This window comes from Drosophila sulfurigaster, chromosome 3 (assembly GCF_023558435.1).
Source record: "Drosophila sulfurigaster albostrigata strain 15112-1811.04 chromosome 3, ASM2355843v2, whole genome shotgun sequence".
Taxonomy (NCBI): domain Eukaryota; kingdom Metazoa; phylum Arthropoda; class Insecta; order Diptera; family Drosophilidae; genus Drosophila; species Drosophila sulfurigaster.
In genome coordinates, this window is record NC_084883.1 from 16,978,806 (window position 1) to 16,998,997 (window position 20,192).

Below are 20,192 nucleotides of genomic sequence, written 5' to 3' on the forward strand. Positions count from 1 at the left end.
TTTTATTCATTATGAGTAGCGGGTATTTCACAGTCGTGTACACTCGACTGTAGCTTGCTTACTTGTTAGATATAAAATTTAACTGATTTATCGAAAAAGTAATTAGATGCACATTCTCACGAGAGTGAAATTCCGTAACTTAAAATAATAATGCTGCAATAATGTTGTTGACAGCGCAATAACAATTTTTTACTGTTTTACTCTTTTCTATAAACACTACTTTATATTAATATAAATTCCACATTTCAATTTAACACTGCTTCAGGCATTAATTTAGCACGTTTCACTTCGTATTATTGTAAACAGATAAATATGTTATACTTTTTGCCATTGTAAAATTCAAATGAAGCGCGACCCAAATAACTGTGCTACACTTTTTTCGCATTGTGAAATTCAATTGCAAACAGACCCATATAAGTATGCTATATTTTTTTTGCTTGCGAAATTCCATAGAAGAATTGAATCCACAGTTGAACTGTTTGCTAAAAATAGAATAATAGAATTAGCACAACTATCTCTTGAGACCGGCATGCAGAATCACAAGCCAGAGAGAGAACTGCTCGCTTTTTGCTTTTATTTGTTTTAAATATGCAACAGTTGCGATTGCTCAACGAAGCCACAGTAATTGCTGTATGAAATCGTATCGTGCTGTTGGTCGGCAGTGGCTTTAATTAATAACTAAACACGCGGCTGAATAATGAAAATGTAATGTATGCGAAAGTATTTGCGGCATGCTTACAGTGCTTACCAAAAGCACTTGTGCAAGCATCCAATTAATTATACGGGTTTTGCTAAATGAGTTTCAATATCGTGTTTTGCATTTATTTTTTCCATAATTTTTTGTGTAAACTCATGAATAAAATTACAAAAAAGCAAGCAAAAAAAAAAGAATATTTGGAACGCACAAAAATGTAATCAACCAAGGGATCATTAAATTTTTCTATTCTATCAGAGACCAGGGTCCGAGAGTCGAGGAATCTGCATACAAACTACGGTTTCTGTCGTCAGCTGGCCTTCAAATTTGGCTGTCGGATAAATCTAATTTGAATACGCGCAGAAATGTGCGTCCCTCGCCTCCCCGTTTGTGAAGAAGCGACTGCCAACAGACACATCATAGACGGCACCTCCTTATCGTTGCCACACTTTTGAGACAGGAATGCTTGCTTGGCAGTAAACTCATAAATAAGACGCCGACGAGGGGGCGAGGAAGAAATGAAACAGTCAAGTGAGATTGAGACTAAGGTGAACCAGGAAGCAACAAACCACTCAACACCTGGAAGGGGGAAACATCATGAGCAGATGGAGATGGGGAAGGAGGAGGAGGATGAGGAAGAAGCTGGAGGCAGAAGCACAGTGGCTGCGATTTATGTGTGTGCCGTCAACTGCCAAGCGCAAGTAAATTAAATTTGTTTTTTTTTTGGTGTTTTTGTATCTCTGGTAATGAAATATTTTATTGAATTTTATTGCTGTCGAATTTATAGCACACATGTAAATTGGATTTTTTGAGTTCGAAGGCATTTTTACCGCGTATGAGAGCGCTTGGCATCGTCATCGTCATCCTGTAAGCGGATGCGGCAATTCAGTTTAATTTTATAAGCTATTGTCCTGGAAATTACAAGACTTGATTTACCCACAAGTGGGCACTCCGTTGAGGTGCTTCCGCCAGAAACTTTCTATTTTATAAAAACAATTTCGTGCTATCCTCACGGCGATAAACTCAAGCAGGGCATTTGGATTAAGATCTTTTTGTTGCTCTAACAAGTTTGGTAGGAAATATTATAGAGAAAAGTAAGTAACTTGTTTTCTGCTCTTCTGTTTTATAATTGTAAGGCATTGTTGTGAGAGAGAACTTTCCATTTCTATAACCTTACCACAATCTCTCAAGTCGATTTCATTTATGTCCGGCACTTAGATTGCTTCTCCAGATAGTTGAAGAACTTCCCTTTCATAAGTGGCATATCAAAGTCAAAAGAGCAATTCCCTGGCTTTTTGTTTAGGTCAGACCTTTGCTGTTTAATACAATAGGCTTTGGAGCTGTAAATGACAGCATCTGATTTGCTTTGCTCACAGGTAGGAAAAGACCTAAAGCGAGCCTGTAAAAGTTGCCAGAGTCAATTGCTTTACGTATCTGTCTGGGGAAATAGACTTTCAGTAGTTGTGTTTAGCCACAAAAATGCAAATAAATGTCAAATGCTTTCAGCGGCATAACGTTGGAAACTTTTACTTCAACTGAGAATAAACTAGAAACTTATGCAATTAAGTACACTGCAAGTTCTTCAAGTGGAAACGAAAAGCGAGCTGCGAGCTGCGAGATGCGAAAACCAAAGAGCCAACACAGCCCTGGAAACGCATCAAGCAAAATTGAATGACTCTTGGCAAGAAGCGAGCAAAAAGCGAGCTAGCAACTTATTTCAGCTAAATGAGAAAATTATTATACGCACCCAAGAAAATGGCACCAAACAGTCCAAGGATTATTATACTATATAGTATAGCATACACTCGGATAAACTATGTATTTGGATGTCGGCTTGAGTCGCAAAAGTGGACCTCAAACTCAAGCAAACAGTGCGTAAATTTTGCCATTAGTTGAAGTTGAAGTTTAAATTACAATTAAACACAGTGAAGCCATCCAAAAGAACAACGTTTCCCTCTTCAATAGTCGGACGTTGTAATGCGATACGATTGGCAGTGTGTGTGTGTGTGTGTGTGAGGATTCACTACTTACGGCACGTTCGGAAGCCCTGTGAGCCAATGTAAATTGTTGGCTAAACCAATTACTAATCCAAGGATTCTTTTCAAGTCAACGCTGAGGGGTATATGCATTGGCTTTCGATATAATCAACACTTGGCAGGAAATTACAAAATTCATTAAGGTTTGTGAATGTAAGTATTGAAGAAAGTATATTATTTAAGGTTGCCATTTACAATTCTATGTTTGGAATAGATTTATTTTATTTGAAGATTATCTATTTATTCATTTTAATCATCTGACTTTAAAGTAATTTGTATATTACGTTTTCTAGTGTATGTTTTTTAAGGTACATAATTATCTTTACAAACAATTTGTATACATATTGAAATGATAACGAAAATATATAATTTCAAGCATCTACAATTCCAAGTAAGCTATTTGCTGTTAATTTTATAAATAACATATTTGCAATAATATTCCGATTAAAATATTATCGAAAAATGCATGTTTTATAATGCATTTATTAGCTAATACAACAAAATATATTACAATTCTTGAGACCATTTTCCTTTTTATTTTTTCTTTTCTGATATTTATGTAAACACTGGACGCAAATAAACCATTTACAATAAGTGTTCTTCTATTCCAATCTGTAATATTTATGTGTTAAACTTCTACACATATACTTTTTCATTTTGACATCAAAGAATGAACGAATTTTATCTTTTAATATATTTTTTAGTGTGTGCTAGTCTCAATATAATTTCAATTACGACCATCTCTTGAAGCCACTTTGCAAATATTTAATTAAAGAGCTGCAAAATGAAAAAACTTTTGTTCTTTTTTAGAATGTGTGAAGGGTGTGCATGAAAAATATTTAATATACAATCAGGTAACACTAAACTGCAGGACTTCATTTATGTTAACTTGCACAACATGATAATACCATCAGCCAGCTCAAAAGATACTCATTAATTATAAGCTTCTAAGGGAAGTCTCATGTTCGTTGGCAGACAGCTTCGCCAGCTGCAATGGCCGAAGATTTAATGCAAGACACAACGACGACGACGTCGACGACGACACTAAACTACTAAAACAATCTGTGGGCTTTAGTTTGGACGATGGCAAAAACTATTTGCAAATTAAATTAAAGAAAAGCAAACTAAAAGTTTTACTCTTTGTGTTGTGCTTAACTTTGCAAGATGACAAGCGAAGGTTAAACTAACTTTAAATATTTTACATCCACTGTCAGTTGCCAGTGTGGTAATATACAATATTTTTTGTTTTTTTTTTATGAACTCTTTGCTCTTTCTCTTCGTCTGTCTATCCTCGACATTTAACTCCCCTGATTCGCATGCTTGTGTCCCTTGGTCGCTTGGCAACCTGAGCAAAGAATTTTCTGCACTTTTTAATAGTTTTTCATTTGGAAAACCACTAAAAAGTTTGCTGTGCTTCAGTTTTAAATACTTTTACCGTTCGTTGCGTTTTTCATCACCCATCACAAAAAGAATGTTGTTACATTTTATGAGTGTTAAACGTGGCATATGCGTAATTTTCACTTTTCCCCAGCGCCATTTATTTAAAATATGAACACAAAATACCCATTTCACTTAGTGCTCGCTCTCTTTCTCTCTTGCTCTCTTTCTCTGTTTCTCAGCCTTCCCTTGGCTGTCTATCGCATGTCAGTAATTCATTATTTTACTACCTCACGATGTGTGTGCAGTTTGTGGCGTTCTTCGCCACTTTTATTCCATTTTTGCACAACCCCCACTAAGGTCAGCTGTGTGCAGTTTCACTCCAAAGGAAACCGACAACAACCGAAATGGTGTTTTTCTTAACATTTGAGCAAATTATTTGGACTTTCCCTTTGTTCCTGCTGTCGATTACACTGTCTGGCCTGTCATTCAGCCGAGTAATATGCTATATCACGTAGCTAGTAATTATCTTGCGATATTGTAAACCAATTTACGTTATTACAATGCTTTACGTACTGCTGACTCGTTGGCTATAGCATGCGAACATATTTCTCCGACTGTTTGCGTACACTGAACAAAGTTCAAATAATATTATTTTACGATTTCTATGGAATTCAGTAAACTACTTTCAGAACAAAGCTATAATAATATTGATTTTCGAGTTCTATTCAATTTGGTATTGATATGAGTGTGAATATTATTCATAGATTTGTGTACACAGTCAAGTCTGGTTATACATAGTTAACTCATTATTAATGTCTGTTCATAATATTCTATATTTTATATACGGTCATTAATAAAAATACATAAATTCATGAGATCTCTATAATAAATTACTAAACCAACATAAATGTTTGCAGATTAACAGAAGTGTGGACATGTATTTCTAAAGTTTACAAAATAAGTTTTGTTCCGTTTTGAACTGTCTATTTTGAGTAATTTGTCTACAAGTCGAGATGTAAAGTCATACCCAAAAGCCGATTAGATTTATACACATTTCTTCACTTTATGTGTAAGGGAAATTAAGAAATTGTAAGACAAGTTAGAACTGCGTTCAATACAATTTGTTAGTCATAGCTCACACAATTTCTAAGAACTTTGAATTCCAAAGTTCGGATATGATAATAATCATATCTTTGTTTATCGTAAATGTTTATCAAATTTTTGTCGGCTCACTTTAAGTGAGCTTTATTTTGGTACACTTTCAATTGATTATCCCATACCTGTCCGTCAGTTAAAAAACACCCCAAATTGCATGTGATTTTAAAGACACCACCAACAAACAACAACAAGAAGAAGAGGAGCACCAAATTGCACACTCTCTCTCTCTCTCTCTCTTTCGCTGTCTCTCATTCTCAGTGGCGGACATACCGTTAATTGAGATCGCTTACCTGTCCAGCAATCTAAGCTGCAGCCATTAGCTGGTGGTGCACTAAAAAGTCAGTTGTAAACTAAAGTGCCACTTGGAGGGGATACAAATTGTGGTGCTGAAAAAGACGCCATGGCAATCAGAAGGGCCATTGTTTGCATTTGGCAGTTGCCATTTTCACAGAGATTTCAAAAACACGCACACGCACACACACATAAATACAGAACTCACAAAATTTTCAAGTGGCGCTCGAGCAGACAACGCAGACACTACAACGCGTTGGGCCGGGTATAAACAATACTTTATATTTCCCGGCTTTTTGCTAAGGTGACTCACAAAGAACCGACGGATGCGTTGGTAACAACACGTTGTACGAGTGCGATGGCAAATACGAACGAGAGTGTGTTGATAGACAATCAAAAATGTTTGCGACTCGATTTGCGAGTGGACTTTCACCCACGTACGGCGGGCGACGCGTGTAAACTGACAGCCAAACGCGCCACGCGACTCGAATCGTGCTGGCAAAGCACAAAACAAGCGACGAGCGCATACACGAGCAGCACGTCCAGCCGAGGATTCCCTTCGATAAAGCGCACGACGAGCGCCGGTCAGCGTTGCAGTCGAAGCGGGACAGGAAGTAGCGAGATCAGGAGCGAGAACGAGAGAGAGCGAAAACAGAAGGTGGTTGTTTAACCAGCCAGTTTAACGGCGGCGGGGCGATTCACCCCAGCGGGGTGGTTTGGGTGGTTGGACTTATTTTGCACGCCATGTAGTATAACGAGTATTGCGACGCGTCGTCGTCTGTTGTGTGTTTTAATTCAGAAATCAGGAGCAGGGAGGGTGGGTGGCATTGCTTTAGCATAAACTAAAGGTGATTGTTGCTCGTGACTTCAAACTCGAATCGAGCCAAAACGAGTCGTGTCACGCACCGTAACGCATTTCTTACTTTTAGTGTTGGAAAACGATTTGCTTGACACAAACCGCCCAAAAATCACATTCAAATGTTATACAAAAATTTAATTGTTAACATTTAATGTAACTACAAATTAACATTTGACAGCATATATTGGTTTAAAATTATAATATTAAATTAATCAGAGAGTTATTTTATTTTCACGCAAAGCAAAAAGAGTGCGTGAATTGAAATTACGTTTTTTGTTTATATTTAAAACATATTAAATTAAAGTGCAAATTTGATACAAAAAACGCTTTCCCGTCATTATTTTTACGTAGTTATGGTATGGCCTTCAAAGGTAAACTAGACAATCACACACAATTGCTTTTACTTTATTTGAAGTGAGATTTTAAATTTATTTGGGGTATTAGTCCAATAAATTAAAATTGGGCCATACCAGAAATCGTATCAGATTGGCAGTAAATCAAAATAATTCGGTATTAATAGCTTTTAAGTAATACCGATTGCTTACGGATGAATAATGTGTAAACAATCAGAAATAACTTCACTCTTAGATTTTACTGAGTAGCTAAATAAATCCAAAGTTTAAGAGAAACGCAACTCATGCTATAAAACTTATAATCCAATTGCTAAATTTCATTGCAAAACATTGGAAATATTGCAAAATTGATAAGCAATCACGCAGCACACATTGTTTGTGGCAGTAAATGTGTTGACAGACTTCTCAGTTGATACAAGCATACAGAATAACAATCAGAGGTGATTCCAAAATGCTGCAGCGCAACAACAGTAAAATTAATTCATTTCGTAGTTATTTTCTATTTTTGACTGAAGGCGCGAAGAGCTTGTTTTCATTTTGAAGTCGAATGCGCGTGCTCAATCGATTGATATCGATAAAAACTATACCAATGCGCAAGGCAACTAACAACGATAACAGTAAGAAACGATAAGTAATAAACGATAAGAATTGGCGCCCAATTAACTTGAATATTCAAATAATTATTCATTTTCTACAGGTGAATAAACTTACATAGTCAGTTAAACTTTACTAATTTTAAAAATATGAAATGCTCCCGTTTTGTGAAACAGTTATTTTTTGCTAAACTAGTAACTTCTACGGCATTTAGTGTTTTCTGCTATTTAATAATTAATGAATGAATGTCTTATAATTTTAATCACCGCGAAGTATATATTTATATATATATTTCATAGACGTCTGGAAAAATTGCGAAACCAAGATTAAAACTACACGCGAAAAGAATGATTTAAAAGTTATATAGTGCGGTACAGAAATAAAACAAAATCCACTTCTAATCTCAGATTTGCTATAACCATCTTATCAATCGGCCCATATCTCAAAACGTATCAGCTATATAATAAATAATCTGAATTATTTGCCATTATTTAGCCCATTTTAAAGTAATACGAGTTAAAAAACAAGGATTTCTGTCTCCCGATGCGCTCTTAAGCTTATTATGATAAGAGACTTCAGGGCTTAAAGAGAGATACATTGCTCTAATTACCATATCGTGATGAACTATTTAAGGCGTGGGTGGAAATACCGTGAGAGAATGAGAGTGAGAGAGAAAGAGGCGGGCTAGGGCCATAAAGCTGCTAAACTGATAACTGAAACCCATTGAAAAGCGAAAGAAAATATTGCCAAAATTGATAAGCCCTATCTTGGTATCATAAAATTATTCATATACATCGAGTTTCCGATTTCTGACCATTAGTCTCGTTTCAGCTCCCCAAAGTGTGGTATACATTAGCGCTTCTGTCGCTGAAATCGATCAATAATATAGAATATAATCTACGAATTGTGAACAAATCAAAGGCAATTTACTGTAGAATATGCTGACTAATGTGTTTAAAGCCATAAATGAGCAAGTGTGAGAATTGTGTACATATAATAAAAACTACAACGCACGGAAAAACATAAATGAAACGCAACATATTGATAATAACAACGAAAATTCGAAGTAACTCGCGAATTTCGATATACCAATCGTCAATACGTTGAAAAGGACTATAAAATGTATATTCAAGTAAAAATATTAATAATCTTGCTGATTCTATGTGAATCACAGTTAACAATTTCTACTGCGGCACAAACAATTGACGAGGAAACAAATGATTCCACTGAAACAACAGCTAACGAATCTGAAGTTTGGCCAAATCATATTGGGCGCCATTTGAAAGAGAGCTATCGCTTGAAAGAGAGCTTATCTGCAGCTATTCAGAGTCTATCGCAGGACATCGACGATGAAATAGATAACACCGACAATCCGTTAGGTGAAACAAATCTTAAATCGCTGTTCGTTAAATACGACACTGACGATGGAAACACCTGCCTTTTGGACAGCATAAAACAAGACATCTTGTGGTGGGTATATCCCAATGGTACACTAAGAACCACAAATGCCAGATTCTGTAAGTAAAATCATATAATATACATTTTTACAACCCGAAAAACACAGTAGCCAGAACTTTTTATTTATATATAAGTTAACTATAAAAAGATAAATAAATAAAAAAACGTATTTCAGTCCTTATTAAAACTTACATAAGTCCCAACGATAAAAAAATAATTAAACTGAATAACTTCTTTATGTAATACTAAACTTAATTAACTTAAATGTTATTTTAAAAAAAATATTCAGAAAATTTCTACACTTTAGAACTTTCTTAAAATATCTACCGAGTATCTCGTTGTCGGGCAGACTCGCCAATATTTTTAGAATATTGCTTACAAAATGTGTTAACAATGCCACATTTCGTTTGTTTAAATACGCTTATCACGCTTCTGAGTCTTCATCACAATGTCCTCTTGATATTAACGAATTTCGTGCTTGGACGCAGCGACTTCTGGACAGGACTTGACATGCTGTAACAGCAAACGCGGCTTGTCAAACACTTGCGGGCACTTGGCACATTTGTAGCACATGTCGGTCTCCGAATGTCTGTCGGCATGTATTCCCAGGCTCTGGAGTCTGGCGAAGCCCGTGAGGCACAGGGCACATTGGTAGGGCTTCTCTCCGGTGTGGACTATGCTGTGCTTGGCCACTTCAGCGTTTCGTTTGAATCTCTTGGGGCATTGGGGGCATTTGAAGGGTCGTTCATCGCTATGCGTATAACGGTGGTTGTTAAAGCGCCCATACATGGTAAAAGTTCTGGGGCAATGTGGGCATTGGAATGGACGATCTCGATCTTTGTGTGTCGACAAGTGCTTCCTTAGATCTTGGATACTCTCGCACTGTTTCTTACACGCATAGCATTCGTATGGTATCCCTGTAGTATGAGCATTCAAATGAGTCTTGTAACCTCGTGTTGTTCGGAATAGTTTGGAGCACAACGGACATCTAAAGGAGCGTCCATCACGGGGCGGATCTGGTTCAAGTGGCCACTTGCAATTCTCACAGAACTTCATTGAGCTCCTATTAGTTTTAATCGCTCTCAGATTTGTCGAGTTCGTTTGCGAACTTTCTTCACTGTCCTCATCCTCATATTCATCCTCATCTTCAGGTGCATTTAGTGGATTATTCTGCATTCCAATCGGTTGCAATTGAGCACTTTCTGAAATGCACCATTGGCCAGTGTTAAGTCCATTTATGTTTGTCTTATGTTCATTTGCACTCAGCATATCCTTGAAATATTTCTGAGTTTGGTCTACTCTCTGTTTAAATTGAAATGCACTTTTTGCAGCCATAATGCAGGGTCCGCATATGTTTTGAGGCATGCCATCGTATGGCCTAAATGTGTGGCCAGTGCAATAGTCCAGCAGAACCAAAAACATTGGCTCATCGTTGGGATGGTCCCGCTTAGCAAATATATTCTCCAACGAGCTGCAGTTCATGGCACACAGCCGGCAAACATTATCCATTTTTTATTTTTGTATTTTGATGGAGATGCGTAAAAAACATGTGTTGACCGTATCGACAATGAATGCTGAATGGATTTCGAACATCGATAGCCATCATCATGTCAATGCACATCGATAATAAATAGGTGCTACATCGATATGCCCCTTTAGTGTTTACCGTTGATAATTATCGATTGCCGCGCATTTAAACTAACATTTTGAAATACTATTCATTCTTACAGCCACACATAGGTATTTGGATCTTTCGCATGGCAATATATCAAAAGATCTGGATTTGTTGTTCAAATCGAAGTTTGGCGGAAGATTAAGCTTTTCAAAAGTACAAGCCTTTTCGGCGGCATATAATAACTTAAATGCGGCACCTTATATCACCTTGAGTTCAATGAAAGGTTCACTAAAGTATTTGTCACTACAAGGCAATCAGTTTTCGGCAATAAATGCGGATGCCGAAGGTAAGTAAAAAATATTCTATATAATTTAGCGCACAAAGTAGATGCACAAACACATACAGACTAATTTATAGGCGTTTTTGCAAAATTTCAGCTATTGAGCGATTCTTGCAAGACACTCAAATTAAACCAAACAATGAAATTCACAATAAATGCAGAGAAGAACTGCTTGCCAATGGTAACATTGATCTGTATGATCGAAAGTGCTTACATCTAGAATACAACAAAGACACAGACACACCAAACACACAAGATTTCATTTATGAGGATCACATACGTAAACTACAGATAATGCACAGATTATTTGGCTACTCAAGTAAGACACGAAAAAAATTCGAAAGCGTTCGAGCTTTATGAATTTCCTTATACTATATCTAAATAATAATCTATTTTTATTTATTCCATTTAGAGGAAAGCATTGCTTGGGCCAAGTTTCCGAATATGCCGCAACTCTTGGAGCTGGACGTCAGCAACTGCAGCATCGAGTATTTGACCAGAGAAGCTTTTCGCAATGTGACAAACTTACGGAAATTGTTTATTTCGAACAACAAGATCATGACTTTGGAGGCCGACACCTTTTTACCACATACAAGGACTACAGTATCTGGATCTATCCTTTACAAACGTCTTAAACTACAATTACCAATTCTCGATGCCCACGCTAGAGGTCATATTGAACTTGGTTTATGGCTTAAAGATTTATCAGACTGTCTTTAAAATGCTACCAGAGCTGGTCTATCTAGATTTATCCCACTCGAAAATAACACGCAACAGTGCGGTGGCCTTTACACACCTGGGAAGTAAACTAAAGTACCTTAGCTTGTGTTATACATCTTTTCCCATGGTGAGCAATGGACTTTTCAAGAACACAGCACTCGAGGGACTCGACTTATCGGGAAATTCTTTCGTATCCTACAACATTGTGGACGATGCCTTCGATGGCATTGGGGATACACTGAAGTGTCTGTACTTTGAGCACTCGAATCTTGGGGATTTAAGTTGGTCGAAACCGCTAAGAAATCTTCTAGTCCTTGGCCTGGCTGGCAACAACATCAATGCCTTGTCGAGCGATGCATTTGAGCCTCTGGTCAACCTCAAGGTGCTCGATCTTAGCTCCAATCACATTGGCAACTGGTACAAGAGTGTGTTCCGGAATAATTCATCGTTGCGTGTGCTCAACTTGCGCAGTAACAACATCAACATGCTCTCCACCGAAATGCTCAAGGATTTCGAAAATCTAGAGTATCTCAGCCTGGGTGACAATAATTTCATCTGCAATTGCATGCTCCGCGAGGTTGTCGAGGTGGCTGCCAATAATAATAAGCAAGCCAATTGCTCCTATGAAGTACTCGAAGATACAGCACGAGATCTGCTCTTCAATCGCACTAACTGGAGTCAATTGAGCAAACTGTTCTATAAGCAGTTTGAGCGCGATTTCTGGGACAGTCGTATCATTCCTCTGCTCACAGAGAGCTATAAGAACATCAAGGATTTTAAGCATCTAAACAAGATTAGAAAACTTCACTTTGTTACTTCGGATCTGAAAACCAGAACGTGCCCAGCATCAACCACAAAGACTTATAACGACACCTCGCTAAAATTTCAGCTATTAGATTACGAGGCCACGCATTATTGGTGCTTCAATGAAACGGATCAGATACAAGTGGATCAGTTAAATTGCCAAGTCCGCGCAATGGCAGATCTGGAGTTACAAATCCACAACACGGTTATGATTATAACAGCCGTTATTGGCAGTATTTTGGGTGCCAGCATTCTGGGTTTCATCATTTATCTAAAACGTTGGCATATTCATTATTATTATGCATCACTCAAGTCGGCGGCGCTTTTGTCGAGAGCCTCCAAAGAGTCGCTGGATAAATTTCATCATCTTACAGAGCATGATCCTAATATGGTCTATGACATCTTCATTAGCTACTGCCAGAATGATCGTCCTTGGGTGCTTGAAGAATTACTGCCGAATGTGGAAAAGTCTGGTGATATCTCGATTTGCCTACACGAGCGTGATTTTCAGGTTTGTTATTAAATTAAGTGAATACTATATACACTTCATACTTGAAATATTGTATATTTTCATATCTTCACAGATTGGCGTCACTATTCTTGATAACATTATCTCGTGCATGGATCGTTCACGCTCTCTAATGTTGCTGATATCATCTAAGTTCTTGCTCAGTCACTGGTGTCAGTTTGAAATGTATTTGGCTCAACATCGGTAAGATTCCAATAAGAGATCAAATCAGTCTCCAAATATTTTATATCTATTTTTTGCAGCATATTTGAGGTAAGCAAGGAACACTTGATACTTGTCTTTTTGGAGGATATACCGCGCAGAAAACGACCAAAGACACTGCAATATTTAATGGACATCAAAACTTACATTAAGTGGCCCAGCAAAGCAGGCAAACAACCATCAACGGAGGAACGCAAATTGTTTTGGAAACGCTTAAGAAAGTCACTGGAATATATTGGCATTGGCACAAAAGATTCTAAGGCCTAGAACGTCAAAAGGCTGCAGAGCTCTTCTAGTCAGATTTTTCTTAAGTACCTGATATATGTATGATACATGTATAAAAATAAAACAAAAATAATTGAATTCAAATATTGCATATTCAAATAGCTGTTAGAAGATATTTCCAATGTATTTATCGATAAATTATATTTATAAGTTGTGAGTTATCGAACGCAGTGCAACGACACTTGTATCGATTCAACAGCTGTTTTAGCCCTAATTCGAGTTAATTGAATTCGTTGTCATACAATTGGTTTTGTTTACGTCCCCGTTTAACCAGTTTCCGTGCAGAATTTCACATGTTGCGAAAGCATGTTCGACTTGGCAAACGTCTTTCGGCACTTGGAGCACATGTACACCTGCTTTGAAGAATGTAGATGATCGGCATGCACTCGCAAATCGTATATTCTGCCAAAGCTCTTGTTGCATTCCGAACACTGATAAAGCTTTAGTCCGGTGTGCACAATACTGTGTTTGGTCACATCGTGGTTGCGCTTAAACGTCTTTGGGCAATATGGGCATTGAAATGGACGGTCCTCATTATGAGCATAACTGTGCTTCTTGAGCAGACACAAATGTGTAAATGCCTTGGGGCAATGTGGACACTTGTGGAGTCGTTCGCCCATGTGCGTCATTAAATGTTTCCTTAGTTTCTGAATGGTCCAGAATCTGAGAGGGCAGGAAGTACATCTATATGGCAGCTCCTCGGAGTGCGTGAGTTTGTGGTGTCTGTAGCCGCTGTGTGGCAGCTCCTCGCCGTGCGTGCGTTTGTGGAGTCTGTAGCCACGCTCTGTGGGAAACCATCTGCAACAAATGGCACAACGAATGGAGCGTTTTATGTGATTGGATTGACGATTTGGGTAGCATTTTCTTTCCACTATACTCTCTCCACTATTCTCTGAGCTATCGCTGTCATCGGATTCCGCTTTGAGCTGAACTTCCAATGTTTGGCCCACATCTGATTTTAAGTGCACTTCGCCTATGATGCTTTCAGGCACACACCAGCTGTTTTCTACTGTTCTCTCTCCACTGTTCTCTAGGCTGTCATCGGACTCTGCTTTGAACTGAACTTCCAATGTTTGGTCAACATCTGATTTTAAGTGCACTTCGCCTATGGCGCTGTCTGTCACACACCAACTGCCTGTGGTAAGTTCATTGATGTCAGGTTTGCAGTCGGTTCGACCAAGAAGATCCTTGAAATATTTTTGGCTTTCTTCGCTTTTCAGCTTAAATTGATATGCACTTTTAACAGCCAATACACAGTTTTCACATATGTTTTTGGGTAATGCATCGGATGCATTGATTTCACAGTCTGTACAGCTTTCCAGCATATGTATGAGTGGAGGTTCATTGTCCAACTGATCACGAACAGCAAATATATGCTGAAGAGTGTCCGCGTACATTGTACAAAATCGACAAACTTCATCCATTTCACAGATTTTATTTGTTATGTTTTCTTATTATTAATCGATTGAGCATAAACTTTATCGAAGTATGGCAGCGAATAAATATCGAAAGCCAACGAATGCGAGTCAGTTTAAACGATAGACTGGCATACCAAATACATATCGATAAGTGCGACAGCTGTTGCTGAATATTTTTGGCGCCATTATTGTCAGTACCATAACAGAAAGAGAACAACGCGAACATGGATTTTAATTTAAAGAAACGCGCACGCCATGATGTCAAAGTAGAAGTGGTTAGCTTGGAAACTAAATTCCCGCACAATGTGATGATATATCATTTCCCACCCACGGAGGATGTGCACATTGATGAATTCGAAGATCTCGCCCTGGAGCGTCTACGTCTATTGCGTGTCTTCGATCGCGCCACAACGAAGGGTCTTCGTATGATGTCCGATGACTGGAAGGAATACGTAAACGCTGAATTGACCAGAGATGGATTGCGCGGCTATTTGCGCATGTGCAGCAGCCACAGTGGCGGCATCAAACAGGAAGCGGATCTGCAGATGCGTCGAAGGGATTATCTGTCGCACTTTATTTTGCGCCTGGCCTACTGTCGATCGGAGGACTTGCTGCGCTGGTTTGTGGCACGTGAAATGGAGTTCTTCAAGTACAAGTTCGCCGCATTGAGCACCGCTGAAATTAAACAATTTCTGGAAGAGAACAGCTTTCACATACAACCGCTGACCGACGCCCAGAAGGACGAGGTGAAGGATGGTCTGTACGAGAGTACGGTGGGTCAAAGTGTGGCCAAGATCGAACTGCTCGAATTCTACAAGGTGCCCTTCACACAAGTGCTGGACTTGGTGCGAACGCGTCGCTGCTACCTAAAAGCGGGTTTTGCCTATGTGAACACACACGATCTGGTCTCGATTGTGGCTGCCCGGCAGTTGGAAGAGATTGAGCGTGGCATGCAAGCGGCCAAGGCTTTCATTAACGATGTGGAGGCCGATGAACGCATCTCCCGCATGCTTAAATCCTTGCACAACTCGTACACGGGCAAGGACTACACGGTATGCAAGGATGCATCTGTGCCCATCGAATCGCTGGATCAGCTCTCCAAAACATCGATGCCGCTGTGCATGCGCATGTGCCACGATCACATACGCAGCCAGCATCACATTAAGCATGGCGGTCGGATGCAGTACGGCCTCTTCTTGAAGGGCATTGGCGTTAGTCTTGAGGATTCGTTGCGCTTTTGGCGTGAGGAGTTCACTAAGAAAATGGATGTGGATAAGTTTGCCCGCAGCTATGAATACAACATTCATCATAACTATGGCAAGAAGGGTTCCATGGTCAACTACACACCCTACTCCTGCATGAAGATTATCAAGGAGATGGCAGCGCCAGGAGATTGCCACGGCTGCCCCTACAAATCGCTAGATCCGCCTACAGTCAAGGCGAAACTGGCCGCCTATGGCCTCTCGCCCGGTGCCATCGAGGAGGTCATGTTCTTTGTGACTCGAGGACACTATCAATTCGCCTGCGGCAAATACTTTATGCTCACACACAATTCCAACGTGGAGCCGACTATCAATCATCCTAATAGCTACTTCGAGGAAAGCCAAATACTTATGGGTAATAGACAAAAGTCAACTCGTACTCCCGGTCCTGTTCAGCCTACTAACAAAAAGAGCTGGCATCCGAGGAGCTGCAAATAGATCCATGCTTAATGGTGAAGATGATGATGAGCTGTGGCGCATTGCTGAATCCCAGGAGAAGGCGTACCTCAGTCAAAAGGGCATCGCCGAGGCTTTCGACGATGATCTAGATTTAACACAAATTACTGAATAAATGTAGCATTAGCTTTGTAATCTATAATATATATAACTTTCTAACTTTAATATCAGCTTGTTAACTTGGTGAATGGGAATTGGTCATTTTAATCTGCAGCCTCCAGCTGCTTACAGGAAAAATGTGTAATTCTCCCGAGTCTATGCTGAAACAAATATCATTTCATGGTATGAAGACAGCCTCGTAGCTGTTAAGGTTTAGAACGAGGATTGATAATCAGTAAGTCCGAACAAACATAGAGATAATAATAATTTAATATAACTTCAATCTAACTTAAGCACTTAGTCTTATCGCAGGCAAAATGTTTTGGTGCTAAGACGGTGTCTGCTTTGCCAAACGGACTCCAGCCATTGACATCGACATAGTAAATTCCTCTCGCTTTACGATTGATTAGATAGCCCATTGTAGATGTGTTTTCAGAGATGCATTTGCGTCGCTTCAGCGCCGTCCATGAGTCACATTTCATGCCTAGAAAGCTACGTTGATGCTCTGGATACACGCTCTCGGCAAAGTACTCCACGGCACGGGTATGGGAGCAACCAATGGTCAGACAACCTGGTTTAATGGGATGTGCACCGCCTGGATAGAAATCAATATCACCCAAAGGATCACGTTTGGCCAAAATGCCACAATTTGTGTGTATCACATCCACTAAGCTGGCATCGCCCTTCTGAAGCCCAGGCAGCGCTTTCTCGTAGCGAAAGCAAGGTTTGGCAGGATCAAGACCTGTTATCCGTGACACTAAATGGCCGGAGAGCTTCTTGAATGTGCGCCCCGCAGTTCCCATGATGTGGGCACCCAAGGAATGCCCTAAATATAATAGAATTAGTGTTTGACATCAAAGCCAAGGGCATCACAATTCACCTATTAAATGTATCTCCATCCAGGGCATCGCCTTGATCAAATGCTGCAATCCCATAGCCACCTGCTCGCCTATCAGATCCGTGTTCAAGGCGGACCATTTGTACAGCGTATCCACATAGTAGGCGGCATCCACAATCTGCAAAAGAATTGTTGGAAGTTGCTGCGATATTTCAACGAAAGAATTTCCTTAATACCACAAAGTTAACGCCAGGTCGGCACATAAAAGCCTTGGAAATCATTGCTATAGCGCTGGAATCGTTCACTGTGTTTGTCCAGCCGGTGGCCAGAATTACCAATTTACGATTCTGGCGAAATTTGGGATGCATCCACAACTTTTCAGCCTCCAGCAAAGGAACAGTATAGTTGAGACAAGGCGTCATATATTGGAAGTGCATCTTGGTTATATCTGGCGTTATTTGCGGAGGTACGCCAGTCATAAACAGAGTTGAGGAACCTACAAATATATATTATACTTCTATTTCTATTTCATCAGTCAATAAATTCACTATATTCGTACACAAAGTGTCAATGACTGTGGCGCCAACTTCAAGTGGCAATGCGGTAAATAAATTCATCTTCATGGTGAGTATATCCATAAAGGCGTAAGGCATTCCCTTCCACCAATCCGTCGAGTTTTTGGCATCTATACACAACGCTAAACTCATCAAAACTATGAGCTGATTTCTTAAATTCGAATTTAAGCGCATGCTTAAAAGAGTTTGCTTCGCGGCTGAAGTTAAACTGTTTCCGCCTTTTACTCGAATACTCCGCTTACATTCAGCATTTTGCAAAACGGTGTCGAACTTTTCTTAAAAACCCATTGTTTGCATTGTTGCAAAAAAAAGAGCACATATGTTTCGGCGCGCTTAGTTTATTTTACCTAAATCTAGTAAATGTCATTGCCACCATATGTGTCATATTTAACGACGTTCTGCCCAAACATAAACAAGTAGTTTTTATAAATAAATAGTTACTGTAGTTCAAAAAGCGAAAACATTAAACATTACATGCATGAGTTATTTACAATTTTGGCAGAGTCAAATTATTACGATTTTTAAAAGATAGAGAAAGATATGTTATTTTAAATAAAATAAAGTAGTCATCCTCATTTGATCTGTTTTGCTATGCAATTGTATCTCTAATGAGCTTGTTACATAAAATTCTAAAACAAAAATATAATCTTCAAAAAACTTTTCCGAAAATTTGTAGAACGTTGCGGATACGTATTATTTATGATATCAATGCTAATTTTATGCATATCTTGGGCAGAACGACTATAATATTATTACAAAAACTTATTTAAATTATACAACATTAGATTACAAAATCTAACCTTAAGCTTACTTATTCAATTGGCAATACGGCATTTTTACGTGCCGTAAATTTTACAGATATCCTCGTATTGTACGTTGTCTACAATGCGTCCTTTCAATGGACCATGTAGGATCTCTATGCTGACGCAATACTTGCGTTCATCCAATTTCTTCAACAATGCTTCAGAGCCACGATAAGCTCCATTAACAACCAGAATTTCCTTATCTAAAGCGGGAATCACAGTTTCCAGATGCGCCTGAGATGTAGAACGAAGAATTATAAATTGGAATTGGGCAACTATTTACTTTCACCTACCTGGTCGACTTTTAGCTTGTCGCCTGTATCCAGAAACTTGATCTTGGCGCGGTATTTATCAATGACTTCCTGGACAACAGCCTTTTGCTTGTAGAACTTGTCCCCCATCGAGCTGGATATGAATTTAACTACAATATTTGGATGCAGCCAGTAATCTTTACGATTGGCACGCTCCTTCTTCTTTTCCTCCGACTTGATAATCTCATCCAATGCAGATCTGCTGCTGCTCTCTGCGGGCATTGCCTTGGGTTTCTTGAACACTTTTTCATCGACGTCATTGCTGGAACGTTTTGTGACTAGCGCTGATTTGCCCAGGATGGAATCTGGCTGGAATTTCTTCTCCAACCGTATGTCCAGCTTTAGTGGTTGCTCTTCCTCTCGCTTTAATTCCGTATACTTTTCCTGTGGTTCACCGTCTTCTTCATCTTTCTTAGCCTTCTTGATCTGCTTCTCAATGAACTCCGTCATGCGTTCCTCGTCATCCTTTTCCATCTTCTCCTTGCGTTCGGCCTTTGCCTGCCGTTCCAAGGCCTCTGGGCTGCGATCAATGTATGTGACGAACCAACCCTTTTCCGTCTCATCGGCCACCACCTGACCAGTGCGACCGAGCCATTTTACGTAGTCCGAGAGCGTCAGCCATCGTGTGGCATTCATATGCACGTGCTCCTTATGCGCAATATATTCCTGGTAGATTTTATTGGCGTTTGTGCGCTTGGTGCCAAAGCGTCGACGCAGCAGTTCCATGTAGCCATCGGAGAACTCCTTGGAGAAGTTATGCAGAAATTTGCCAGGCGAGTCCGCAAATAGCAACAGTTGCCTCTGATGAGACTCACTCATCGTGTGACACTTGAAGCCGTTCTCATCACGGCACTGCTTTTCGCACATCTGACAGTACCAGCGCAACTTCTGAAGGCCCTTCGCCTTCATTTTGTTGGCAAGGTACTTAGGAGTACCAGCTTCGGCTCGACCCATGATTAAAGTTTATATCTTTGTGCGAATTTCGTGAATTTTACGTTTGTTTGGCTTGGTGGTGAACAGCTGTCGACAGCAATAGGAAATTCGATAACACACACCAAGTATCGAAAGTCTGACAGTATTAAATTATCGGTATAGCAGTTGATAGTCGATATT

The 20,192-nt window shown here is 39.4% G+C and overlaps 7 protein-coding genes across 7 annotated transcripts in view; 2 read left to right on the forward strand and 5 right to left on the reverse strand.

Moving 5' to 3' along the window:
• Window positions 1-6,023, reverse strand: part of LOC133842216 (uncharacterized) — a 28,730-nt gene extending 22,707 nt beyond the window's left edge. Inside the window, 1 exon segment of the mRNA XM_062275237.1 lies at window positions 5,559-6,023. The gene's annotated coding sequence lies outside the window, so the exon portion shown is untranslated.
• Window positions 6,024-7,648: 1,625 nt separating this feature from the next.
• On the forward strand, window positions 7,649-13,390 carry LOC133842218 (toll-like receptor 1). The gene is given in 8 exon segments (XM_062275240.1): window positions 7,649-8,135; window positions 8,197-8,882; window positions 10,554-10,784; window positions 10,876-11,097; window positions 11,191-11,357; window positions 11,359-12,813; window positions 12,887-13,014; window positions 13,074-13,390. Coding segments are annotated over 7 exon segments (2,826 nt in total). The 5' UTR covers window positions 7,649-8,135; window positions 8,197-8,485; the 3' UTR covers window positions 13,300-13,390.
• On the reverse strand, window positions 8,983-10,400 carry LOC133842231 (zinc finger protein with KRAB and SCAN domains 7-like). The gene has a single exon (XM_062275261.1). The coding sequence runs from the start codon at window positions 10,330-10,332 to the stop codon at window positions 9,286-9,288; it is 1,047 nt and encodes a 348-aa protein (XP_062131245.1). The 5' UTR covers window positions 10,333-10,400; the 3' UTR covers window positions 8,983-9,285.
• A 193-nt stretch (window positions 13,391-13,583) lies between the features above and the next one.
• Window positions 13,584-14,714, reverse strand: LOC133845812 (zinc finger protein 62 homolog). Its single transcript, XM_062280386.1, has one exon. It carries the CDS (start codon window positions 14,712-14,714, stop codon window positions 13,584-13,586), a length of 1,131 nt encoding a protein of 376 aa, XP_062136370.1.
• Window positions 14,715-14,850: 136 nt separating this feature from the next.
• LOC133842222 (DNA primase large subunit) lies at window positions 14,851-16,618 on the forward strand. The gene is given in 2 exon segments (XM_062275246.1): window positions 14,851-16,404; window positions 16,406-16,618. Coding segments are annotated over 2 exon segments (1,608 nt in total). The 5' UTR covers window positions 14,851-14,959; the 3' UTR covers window positions 16,569-16,618.
• A 173-nt stretch (window positions 16,619-16,791) lies between these two features.
• On the reverse strand, window positions 16,792-18,454 carry LOC133842230 (phospholipase A1). Its single transcript, XM_062275260.1, has 4 exons — window positions 17,950-18,454; window positions 17,627-17,886; window positions 17,433-17,568; window positions 16,792-17,378 (listed from the first exon to the last, which is right to left on the reverse strand). Exons 1-4 carry the CDS (start codon window positions 18,137-18,139, stop codon window positions 16,837-16,839), a joined length of 1,128 nt encoding a protein of 375 aa, XP_062131244.1. The 5' UTR covers window positions 18,140-18,454; the 3' UTR covers window positions 16,792-16,836.
• A 62-nt stretch (window positions 18,455-18,516) lies between these two features.
• Window positions 18,517-20,120, reverse strand: LOC133843365 (DNA/RNA-binding protein KIN17). Its single transcript, XM_062276875.1, has 2 exons — window positions 19,062-20,120; window positions 18,517-19,002 (listed from the first exon to the last, which is right to left on the reverse strand). The coding sequence occupies exons 1-2, from the start codon at window positions 20,031-20,033 to the stop codon at window positions 18,802-18,804; spliced, it is 1,173 nt and encodes a 390-aa protein (XP_062132859.1). The 5' UTR covers window positions 20,034-20,120; the 3' UTR covers window positions 18,517-18,801.
• Window positions 20,121-20,192: the final 72 nt, after the last annotated feature.

Excerpts from the sequence above, each read along its gene's own strand:
- LOC133842231 (XM_062275261.1), bottom strand. The coding sequence starts at position 10,332 with ATGGATAATGTTTGCCGGCTGTGTGCCATGAACTGCAGCTCGTTGGAG.
- LOC133845812 (XM_062280386.1), bottom strand. The coding sequence starts at position 14,714 with ATGTACGCGGACACTCTTCAGCATATATTTGCTGTTCGTGATCAGTTG.
- LOC133842230 (XM_062275260.1), bottom strand. The coding sequence starts at position 18,139 with ATGCGCTTAAATTCGAATTTAAGAAATCAGCTCATAGTTTTGATGAGT. Across the intron at positions 17,569-17,626 it reads GACCTGGCGTTAACTTTGTG|ATTGTGGATGCCGCCTACTA; the intron begins GTATTAAGGAAA and ends ATTCTTTTGCAG. Across the intron at positions 17,379-17,432 it reads GATGGAGATACATTTAATAG|GGCATTCCTTGGGTGCCCAC; the intron begins GTGAATTGTGAT and ends TATTATATTTAG.
- LOC133843365 (XM_062276875.1), bottom strand. The coding sequence starts at position 20,033 with ATGGGTCGAGCCGAAGCTGGTACTCCTAAGTACCTTGCCAACAAAATG. Across the intron at positions 19,003-19,061 it reads ACAAGCTAAAAGTCGACCAG|GCGCATCTGGAAACTGTGAT; the intron begins GTAGGTGAAAGT and ends TCTACATCTCAG.